This window comes from Hippopotamus amphibius, chromosome 15, assembly GCF_030028045.1.
Source record: "Hippopotamus amphibius kiboko isolate mHipAmp2 chromosome 15, mHipAmp2.hap2, whole genome shotgun sequence".
NCBI classification, from domain to species: domain Eukaryota; kingdom Metazoa; phylum Chordata; class Mammalia; order Artiodactyla; family Hippopotamidae; genus Hippopotamus; species Hippopotamus amphibius.
Window position 1 is genome coordinate 10043264 of NC_080200.1, and position 11891 is coordinate 10055154.

Below are 11891 nucleotides of genomic sequence, written 5' to 3' on the forward strand. Positions count from 1 at the left end.
TTATAAAATATGAGATCTGAAGCAAATATTGTTCAATGTTTATACTTTAAAAATAGGTGGGGTATTCATGATAGTATTAATAGATATTCATGGAGATTTTTCTATGGGTAGGGCAATATTCTAATGCAGTGTTTATCAAGCCCAGCTTCACAGAAGGGAGACCAAGAAACTCCCATGTAGAGATTTTGAAATTCATCCTAGGCTGAGGCTGGGGTAACTGAGTGTTTTAAAATAAACACAAGTAAATTATCACTCAGCTGGAACTAAAAGCCATTGGTATAAGCAATATTAATAATTTTTTTTTAATTATTGCAGGAGTCCTACTAGGAAGGTTCAATTATTACCATAATCCCATACATAAGGAAACTTCCTATATGTCTTTGCATTATTCTTTGTTCACAATTAGGTCATAGTTTGATATGCCAAAATAATAAACCAGAATTACCTTTAAAAAGCAGAAGGATAAGATTTGCAATCCCTGTAGCAGGAATGGTTGACATGAGATATCTGTTAACTAGACATAAGAGCCCTGGTCTTGACCTGGCTGTGGAACCTCCCCAGGTGCTAAAGTCCTAATCTGTAAATAAGAGTTTTTATGATCAGGAGAACAAGACAATCAGGTATATGAAAAGGCACTCAACATCAGTTAATGTCAGGGAACGCAAGTCCAAACGTAACTCAAATATCACCTCACATCTGTTAAGATGGTATTATTAAAAAGAAAGACAACAAGCACTGGTGAGGATGTGGAGTTAAAGGGAACCCTTGTACTTGGTTGGTGGGAATAAATGTTTATAGATACAGCCACTACAGAAACCAGAATGGAGCCTCCTTAAAAAATTAAAAACTGCAATGAATTAAAATAGCAATACCATAGGGCGATCAACTCTATGATGGGTGATGACTTAGAAGGCTGGGATAGGGAGAGTGGGAGTGAATTTGTGGGAGGGAGGGGATATGGGGATATATGTATAATCATCTGATTCACTTTGTTGTACAGCAAAAACTGGCACAACAGTGTAAAGCAATTATATTCCAATAAAGAGCTTAAAAAAAACAGAGAAACAAATAAACAAACAAACAAAAAAGAAATAGCAATACCATAGGATTGAGTAACTGTACCTCAGGGTATATGCCAAAGAAATGAAATCAGAACCTCAAAGAAAAACCTGCACTTCCATGTCATTGTGATATTATTTGAAATTGTGAAAATATGGATAAGTGTTTGTTGCCAGATATATAGGTAAAGAAAATGTGTGTATATGTAAACAATGGGATACCATTCAGCCATAAAAAGAAGGAAATCCTGCCATTTGTGACAACATGGATGGGCCTGGAGAATATCATGCCTGTTGAAACACACTATACAGAGAGTGTCAAGTACCATATGATCATACCTATGTGTGGAAGCTAAGAAAACCAAACTCTTAGAACCATAGATTAGAACTGTAGTTGTGAGGAGTAGGTGGTGGAGAAAGTGAGATGTTGGTCAAAGGGTCAAATTTTAGTTATAAAATGAATAAGTTCTGGGGATCTGACACACAGCCTGGTGACTCTAGTTAATAAATCTGTATTGTGTTCTTGAAATATACTAAGAGAGATCTGCTTAACCATTGCTACACACACACACACACACACACACACACAGAAACTGTGTGAAGTGACAAATACATTAATTAACTTGACTGTGGTAATCATTCCAAATGTCTATGTGTATTAAATCATCATTGTGTACATCTTTTAAAAACCTTTTGCACAAGCCAAATGTATGCAATTTTGTTAATTACTTCCAAAAACTGAAAAAAAGAAAAACAATGAAATAGTATTATCCTACCAGTACAGAATAGAGTTCAAAACAAATAAATGGTCTCATGCGTCAGACTTTTTACTGAGATGGTATTGAAATAAATAGTGCTGTATAAAAAAAATTTCAAGAGGATTTTTAAAATTTCATTATCATTTAATTATTTTTATTTTTTCTGGTTAATTATTGACAATGCTCTATATACTAACGCCACATTCAGAGTCACCAGTGCTTTATGATCATGTGCACTTACTTAAAACATATTGATCAAAATTTGAAGTCTAACAAAGTCAAAGATACAAAGGATATACTAAAAGACTTTCAAAAAGCAACCATGATATTTGAGTTATCACTTATTTCATGAAGGAGGAAAGACAGAGAAATCAATGATAAAACTCTGAAAATCACATAAATATTTTTCTGACTATGAACATTCATTTTAAATTTAGAATCCAGATGACAGACTCCCTCATTTCATAGAGATTTATAAATATTTTAAATAAAAGAAAATTTACAATTGTATTTGAATACAATAAGATTTGTATAACTATATCTTTATCTCTTTAAATTCAAATTATAATTTTTTTGGGGTGGCGAAGGGAATTTCTCGTTCTGTATTATTTCTAAAGAAGTAGGGTGTATTTAACTGATATCACCTATTGCCTCTAATATTCTTGTTCCCTTTTACGTTTCAGTGAAGTTTAATAAAGTAAGAGTGTATAAAGATAGGTGAATAACACAGAAACCAATGGGGAAATATTTCTCAGCAGATAGAATTTGTCACACTGAGAAATATTGCTGAGGGAACTGAGATGTATAACCATAGAAATAAATTGCTTGAATCCAAAATATGGACACAGTGCCCATTTACATATTTCCTAATTTTCCAGCCCTCTTTCCTTTTGCCAAAGTTTTCCAAGCTACACAGCACTGGGAATCTAACAAATGTATCAGAATTCTTCCTCATGAGCCTCTCAGATGATCCAGAACTGCGGCCTGTGCTCTTTAGCCTGTTCCTGTCCATGTACCTGGTCACCATGTTGGGGAACCTGCTCATCATCCTGGCTGTCACCTCTGACCCCCACCTCCACACCCCCATGTACTTCTTCCTCTCCAATCTGTCCTTGGCTGACATCGGGTTCATCTCCACCACGGTCCCCAAGATGATTGTGGACATCCAAACTCACAGCAAATTCATCTCCTATGCTGGCTGCCTGACTCAGATGTCTGTTTTTATCCTTTTTGCATGTATGGATAGTATGCTCCTGACTGTGATGGCCTATGACAGGTTTGTGGCCATCTGTCACCCACTGCAATACCAGGTCATCATGAGCCCACGGCTCTGTTGTTCCTTAATTTTGGTGTCTTTTTTTGTTAGCCTTTTGGACTCCCAGGTGCATAATCTGATTGTGTTACAACTTACCTACTTTAGGAATGTGGAAATTTCTAATTTCTTCTGTGACCCTTCTCAACTCCTCAAGCTTGCCTGTTCTGACACCTCCACAAACAATATAGTCATGTATTTTCTTGGTGCCATTACTAGCTTTCTCCCTATTACAGGGATCTTTTTCTCTTACTCTAAAATTCTTTCCTCCATTCTCAGAGTCCCCTCATCAGGTGGGAGGTGTAAAGCCTTCTCCACCTGTGGCTCTCACCTGTCAGTTGTTTGCTTATTTTATGGAACAGCCCTTGGTGTGTACCTCGGTTCAGCTGTCTCACAGTCTCCCAGGAAGGATGTAGTGCCCTCAGTGATGTACACTGTGGTCACCCCCATGCTGAACCCCTTCATCTACAGTCTGAGGAACAGGGACATCAAAAGGGCCATGTGGAGGTTCCTCAACAAAACTATCTAACCTCAGTCCTTGTGCCACCCATTTGGAGTGTAGGTTGGAAAATGCAGCATAACTAAACATCTAGATTTAAAATGCCCTCTCTGTCATTACATCATTTTTGCAACTCTTATGGCCTTGATGCCACTCCTTGCTTAACACTTGAATATTGTTTCCTTTGATATGTATTTAACGGGACTGGGAGAGTGTCCTGGGATTCTGTATATATTTTAATCACTGCATGACTGAATCTTATTATATCAATGAAGAAATTCATAGTTTACCATGATGTCCCAAGCATCTGGGAGTAATGATGAACAACTCTCTTTTTATATATTTAAATATTACATTTTTCCAAAGCTGTTGTTCATTTCCCATACCGAATACTAAGTTTCAAATATATGTATGCAGGTTATCTGTAAGGATGCATGTCACTTCTTAACCTTGGATTTTATCAAAATCACCTGTGAGTCTTAAAAATACTGACAATATTACAACATTGTAAATCAACTACACTGCAATAAAATAAATTTTAAAATATGATCACTGAGTCTCATCATGTAAGATTCTGATTTATTTAAACTTGGGTATGTCCTGAACATGAGGATTTTTAAAAGCACTTAGGCTGGTTCCAGTGTGTGGCCAAGTTTGAGACCTTCTTATATAAGTCAGAGATTGCATTCAAAGGTGACCTGTATGCCATGAGTCCTAAATGTTCATGGACAAACGCAGAAGATCCTAAAGATCAGAGCTCATGGGAGAAGATATTAAAACCCTGCCTTAGCCACAGACAATATGTTTTCCCCATTATTTCTGATAATGATTCCTCACATATGGTCTCCACATCATACAACTGGGTGTATGTGCTGGTTATGAAGCTTTTGTCTCTGCTACGAACTCACACTTCTGTACTTTGCTTTGGAGTGGGGCTCTAGAAATCACTGCCCTGTTTTCCATCTTGTGTTCATCTTATATACATTCAAGTATGGTCAGTCAAATTCTCTTTGCTCTAAATGCTCACCTGTTTGCCTAATACCCCTCAAGCACTTGGGGTAGTAGCTTCTTCCTTCAATCATGATTCCTATAATGCTGCTTTGTTCTTTTTTGCTTTTCAGTCCATCAATAACTTTTTAAGCAACTCCCTGTATTAAATTCTCTTCATTAAAATAACTAATTGGTTTCTCTTTTCTTGACTGACTCTTGACTGATACTGTAGCATGAGTATAAAAGTATGTTGTGAAGTAACAGCCATTGGAAGATTGCAAAATGTCCATAGAGAAGAAAAGTGGTTCTCAAGGATATGTCTTAATCTTGAGTATGCACCTGGAAAATAGGTGTTGATATCATATTTGCAATTACAGTGTGGCTCTAATGATGCAGGAGATACATTTTTCTTTTTACTAGAAAGAGCCCAGTAAGGATTCACTTGATTGTCATGCCTTCCTGTCTTCGTCACAATAACTGAGTTTTAGCGCTCCTGTTAAGTTCTACAAGATGAATATCCATTGTCTCTTAGAGATGTCATGCATTGTTTTTATGGTCTAATCATGGCTGTCTGAAATATGTGCAAAACTATTTTAATTTACTTTGCATTTCACCATGTACGAAAATCACCTACCAACTACATTGATTAGAAACTTTGATATTAAAGAAAATAATACACTTGACAGAGACTGAATACCTATTAGATTTTGGGAAGAGATATTGCCCACTAAAATTACTGAAATATTATAAGTGCATATCCATTTATGCAGACCTATGTGCTAAGCAAGGATCTTGGGAAAGAGCCAAAGTAACACATTTTTCTGTGTGTGTGTGGTTTAATTTCCACTTTATGTTTTGTTAAACTTAATACACCCTGTTTTATTCTTGTCATCTTAAAATTCTCACAGCAAATGAATATAGGAAATTTTAAATCCAAAAATAATATAATAGGAAGTACACATGTGAATACTAATCCTAGATATTCTATAACATTCATGAAATGTCATTCCACAAGTTTCACAATTGCTCTGATGGGAGTAAATAAACTCTGTTTCTATAAGTTCAATATTTTTAACATTCCACAGATAAGGAAAATCACACATTATATGTCTTAAACTGTCTGATATTTTCACTTGGCATACGGCCCTCAAATTTCACCCATGTTGTAGTAAATGGCAGGATTTGCTTCTTTCTTATGACTGAATTAAATTCCATTGTATAACTGAATGTATATCACATTTTCTTTATCCCTAATTTGTTGATGTACAATAGGCTGTTTCCACTCTTTGCTCTTGCAAATGAAGCTGCAATGAACATGGCCATGCAGTTATATCCTTGAGATAGGTATGTCATCTCCTTTGGACATACGTCCAAAAGTGGGATTGCAGTATCATGTGGCAGTTCTATTTAAAATTTTTGTGCAACCTAAATACTGTTGTCCCACAGTGGCTATACATTCCTATCAACAGTATATGAGGATTCCACTCTCTACACATTCTTTCCAGCATTTGTTAACTCTTGTCTTTTTTTTTTTAAGAACTTTTACTGAGATACAGTTAAGAGATGATAAACAGCATATATTTAGAGTGTACAATTTGGTGTCCCAATCTCCCAATTCATTCCCCCCCAACCCTCCCCACTTTCCCCACTTGGTGTCCATGTGTTTGTTCTCTACACCTGTGTCTCTATTTCTGCCTTGTATTTCCTCTTTCATGGTTGTTAACATTTGCCTTATGTATTGAGGTGCTCCTATATTGGGTGCATATATATTTATAATTGTTATCTCCTCTTCTTGGATTGATCCATTGATCTTTATGTAATGTCCTTTCTTGTCTTTTGTAACATTTTTTATTTTATTTTTTTAATTTTATTTATTTATTATTTTGGGGGGGTACACCAAGTTCAATCATCTGTTTTTATACACATATCCCCATATTCCCTCCCTCCCTGACTCCCCCCCACCCTCCCTCGAGTCCCCCCGACCATCCCCGTCCCAGACCTCTAAGGCATCTTCCATCCTCGAGTTGAACTCCCTTTAACATTTTTTATTTTAAAGTCTATTTTATCTGATGTGACTATTGCTACTCCAGCTTTCTTTTGATTTTCATTTGCATGGAATATCTTTTTCCATCCCCTCACTTTCCGTCTGTATGTGTCCCTAGGTCTGAAGTGGGTCTCTTCGAGACAGCATATATATGGGTCTTGTTTTTGTATCCATTCAGCCAGTCTGTGTCTTCTGGTTGGTGCATTTAGTCCATTGACATTCAAGGTAATTGTTGATATGTATGTTCCTATTACCATTTTCTTAATTGTTTTGTTGTTGTTGTTGTAGGTCCTTTTCTTCTCTTATGTTTCCCACTTACAGAAGTTCCTTTAGCATTTGTTGTAGGGCTGGTTTGGTGGTGCTGAATTCTCTTAGCTGTTGTTTGTCTGTAAAGCTTTTGATTTCTCCCTCGAATCTGAATGAGATCCTTGCTGGGTAGAGTGTTCTTGGTTGTAGGTTCTTCCCTTTCATCACTTGAAATATATCATGCCACTCCCTTCTGGCTTGCAGAGTTTCTACTGAGAAATTAGCTGTTAACCTGATGGGAGTTCCCTTGTATGTTATTTGTAGTTTTTCCCTTTTTGCTTTTAATAACATTTCTCTGTCTTTAATTTTTGTCAACTTGACTAATATATGTCTTGGCGTTTTTCTCCTTGGATATATCCCACCTGGGACTCTCTGCACTTCCTGGACTTGGGTAGCTATTTCCTTTCCCATGTTAGGGAAGTTTTCTACTATAATCTTTTCCAATATTTTCTCGGGTCCTTTCTCTCTCTCGTCTCCTTCTGGGACCCCTATAATGCAAATGTTGGTGCGTTTAACATTGTCCCAGGGGTATCTTAGGCTGTCTTCAGTTCTTTTCATTCTTTTCTCCTTATTCTTTTCCACATCAGTGATGATCACCATTCTGTCTTCCAGGTCACTTATTCGTCCTTCTGCCTCCATTAATCTGCTATTGGTTCCTTCTAGTGTATTTTTCATTTCAGTTATTGTGTTGCATATCTCTGTTTGTTTGTTCTTTAATTCTTCAAGGTCTTTGGTAAACTTTTTGATCTTTGCCTCCAGTCTTTTTTCAAAGTCCTGGATCATCTTCACTATCATTATTCTGAATTCTTTTTCTGGAAGGGTGCCTATCTCCTATTCATTTAGTTGTTTTTCTGGGGCTTTATCCTGTCCTTTCATCTGGTACAAAGTCCTCTGCTTTTTCATTTTCTCTATCTTTCTGTGGCTGTGGTTTTCAGTTCCACAAGATGAAACACTGCTCATACTGCTTGATACTGCTGTCTGCCCTCTTGCCTCTTTTTGCTATAAGGCAGTCTGACAGGTGTGAGGTGGAGATTTGTCTTCCCGGTGTTGGACTCTAGGCTGGGGTGCCCAATATGTGGTGTGAATCCCTCACCCTCACTTCTCAGGTAGGTTATCCCAGCCCATGATGCCTCCTGCTCTCTTGTGTCCCCTCCTGAGGGCACCTGATCACCCTCTCTCCCTTCCTACCCAATTCTCTGTGGATCTTTCTTTTTAGACTCTTTGGTAGAAAAGTCTCTCTGACAGTTTCCAGTTTCTCTTCAGTGAGAATTACTCCACATGTAGATTTATTTTTGATGTTTCCCTCCAGGGATCTGAGCTCATCATCTTCCTACTTTGTCATCTTCATCTCCTCCTGGCAATGAAGTTAAAATTTAAGTGAGCATTTTGAAATTCATAAGTTACACGATGTTACAAACTATGACCTTGAACATGATAAAAAAAAAAATCTTTCCAGCTTCCTCATCTGTAGCACAGCGTTAACAAAATTTCTTCACTGAAAGAGTGGTTGAGACAAGTTAACCAAAAGTACTTATTAGAACAATGTTAGGACATACTTATGGATCAGTAAGCGTACAGTATCATATTCACTGTTTATAGGCCAGTGTACTGTTTCAATTAAAGGGCTTTATAGGTAGTAAATTGCACTTTAAACATCAGCTCCTCCAAGTTTTTCGCTTTGAGAACCAACAAAACAAACAAACAAACACCTCTCATCCATTCTAACTATTTTTAATCACATAGAGTTTAAAGTACTCTAATTACTCTAATTGAGACAATATGTGCATACGGTAAGAAAACACTAAGTGTCGATATCATTCTTATCATTTATTCTGAGGTGGATACACTTCAACTAACCTTATTGAACAACATTAGTCTTTATTCTGGATGCCTGACTGACTTATTTTTTTATTTTTATACCATGAGACCTTGACCAGGTCTAGATCAGTGAACATCATTTCTCTGTTTGCTAGGGACTTCCTAGGTGGTGCAGTGGTAAAGAATCCGACTGCCAAGGCAGGAGACATGGGTTTGAGCCCTGCTCTGGGAAGATTCCACATGCCACGTGCGCCATAAAAAAAAAAAAAAAAAAAAAGTCACCTTCTCAGTGAGACATTTCTCTGTTTGCTCAAAGGCAACACAGTGAGGGCAGAGTTTAGGCACAGCTCTACTTTGTATAACATTAAAAAAATTATTCACTTTCTTACAGTATGTAAGAAAACGTGAAGACAATTTACCATTTATACATCCAGTATTTTTCTGACAATTTAACTTTTCTACATCCCAGTATTTTTCTTTTTCCCTGGAGGCCTCACCTCCTATTAACATCTCTAACAACTCCTGAGAGAGAGAAAAAAAATATAGGGTTTGCTGGGTTTTATTATCAGAGCCCTCAATGGGATCTATTTTTCTCTAATGGTGACTGCAGGAATAAATACTGGAGTTTGAAAAGATCTACAAATAATCAAGGGACAGAAAAGTGAGTATAGAAGTTTCTCAATGACACATTAAACACTGAATGTGAAAAAATTCCTGTTTGCTTCAAAGATATTCATCATGTGAGGAGGAATTGGGAAAAGTACAGGGAAAATCATTAATTTTACCACATAATATCTGTGTTATTCATGCACCATGTTCTCTACACTCATCTTTACCAGTGACCCTAATATCAGATCCCCGACCAACTATGATATGACTTCAGTTTAATATTATTTTTGCTAGTGCCCACCTATATCAAAGGGCCACAACTCTCACCTTCTCTCTTACTAATCAACTTTAGTCACTGGCTACAGTTATGGATACTCATTATGGGAGAGGGCACTGGGAATTGGGAAAAGAAGAAAATACATGTCACATTTTATGGTGGAAACATAACTATATTGGGATTTCATGTCTCGTGTCCTATAAATTCATCCTTTTCATTGACCCTAGAATCTTATTCCTTGAACTCACTAAGAAATAATTTAAGGTTAGTGATCCATTTTTGCTGTGGACTAATTATCATAAATGCCCCAACACCCAACCTCTCCCTCTCATACCTACCTGTAGATATCTGCCATGTGCCCTCCCCTAAAAACACCCTCTATCCTTCATCCACACACAGGAAATTAACATTCTTTTCTCCATATCCAATTTTATTTGATTTATATTAAAGTATTCTTCGTATCACTTAATGTCAAACCCATCTCAGAACCCCTCGGGGGAGAGCTCTCTGTCAGGAAGGCTGCATGGATAGGATTTAGAAGGTTACATCACTCCACTATTCACTTACATCCCACTGCATCCCCTAGGAAAAAAACAAAACAAAACAAAAAAACTGGTAAGCCAGACTCCATTTTATTATGTCTTCAAGAGCTGAGACCACAAAGAAACCAAAAGAAAATATATTCTAGAGTGTGTTGATTCCTCTCTGGTCATCAGAAATCAGAAACATGGGGAACTTTCTTACATCTGTCCACGGAGTGGCTACAGGTTGTCCTGTCCTGATGTTGATGGAGGGGCTCTCCTAGTGCATCATAAACCAGAGGGTCTACTTGAGACTGCATGACATGAAGCCATTGAGTGGGGTCTGAAGAAGTACCCAGTAGAGAGGAAGGTCTACCCACATACAGCTTTGTGTCCAGAGAACTTTTGTCGAGATTATGGTGGTGTGATGACTTTGGGCAAATGCTAGAAAGGAGATGGAAAGGACCAGAGTCTTGAAGTACTTGGAACACAAAGTCCTTACAGAGGATGAGTCCTCTGTGGTGGGCTGTCTCTGGGATGCTCCCAATGATCCCAAATCTTGGTTTTCATTTCCTTGTGTATGTCCCTCCCTTTGGCTATGAGATGTACATTCTGACTTGATTAACATCAATGAGATTGTGGAAGAAATGTTGGGCAGTCACTTCAGGGATCAGAATAAAAAAGTCTGTCTGTCTTCCTGCTACCTCTCTCTTTCTCTCTTGTTGATAGAACTCGACTTCCATGTTGTGTGCTGCTCCATCAAGGGCCCATGTATCAAGGAACTTTGGGAATTCTCTGGATAATATCCTAGGTACATGTGAATCCCCCCAACAGCCCCTGAGTGAGCTTGAAAGTGATTCTCTGCTCACCAAGCCTTCAGAAGCCTGCAGCCCTGACCAACATTGTGATTGGAACCTTCTGGGAGGCCCTCGGAAATAGTTCTGCAAAATACCAGTTACCAAATAATAAGTAAAAATCAAGAGTTTCCTAAGATGGCAATGCAATTCCATTAGAGAAAAACTTAGACGGGAAGACTCATTCAAATTAGAAAAAAAACAAATCTTGTAAATTTCCATGGTACTAAATGCTGTCCAAAGTAAGGACTAAGGCAATGAAATTAAGAAGTCATCCTTAGAGACAAATATTGACTGAGGAAATGGAAAGTATATTACATTCTTGGTGTAAAAGACCTAATGCTGCAATGATTTCATGATTAATGAAATGGATTTGCAATCCTTAAAATCACACATTGAAGCGTTAAGTTGAGAAAAAGGCTGAATTTTATGTTAACATCCTGCAAGTTGGAAGTAAATAGGAAAGAGTACAGAAGAACATCCTCCTGAGGAGAAGGGAGATATAGACCTTTCTCAGGACATTCATTTTTCTCCTTTACCTGTTCCATTAATATTGGTGAATCCCAAGAGATTGGGACAATGTGGACCAACTAGCTAATTAAGAGCTTTGTGCATTGAGCCCTGAGGCCATACCATTGTAAATAATTGGATGGTGCCCACAGGTCATTAATTTGCCAGTTCTAACATCTGTGGCTCCATGCTTTGTAAGACCTCCATCAGAAGGTACAGGCTGAGTCTGTCTCCCTGCCAGTCCTGAAGATGGACCCTGAGACTTAATCACACACCAGGCAGGAGGGCGGCAGTGAATCTGTGCTCCTTGGTATGCTCCAGCAGAGATGCAGCCC

At 37.7% G+C, this 11891-nt stretch overlaps 1 protein-coding gene across 1 annotated transcript; it reads left to right on the forward strand.

Moving 5' to 3' along the window:
- The first annotated feature begins 2733 nt into the window (after positions 1-2733).
- On the forward strand, positions 2734-3657 carry LOC130836809 (olfactory receptor 18-like). Its single transcript, XM_057709374.1, has one exon. The coding sequence runs from the start codon at positions 2770-2772 to the stop codon at positions 3655-3657; it is 888 nt and encodes a 295-aa protein (XP_057565357.1). The 5' UTR covers positions 2734-2769.
- The last annotated feature ends 8234 nt before the right edge of the window (positions 3658-11891 follow it).

Coding starts and splice junctions, on each gene's coding strand:
- LOC130836809 (XM_057709374.1), top strand. CDS start 2,770: ATGAGCCTCTCAGATGATCCAGAACTGCGGCCTGTGCTCTTTAGCCTG.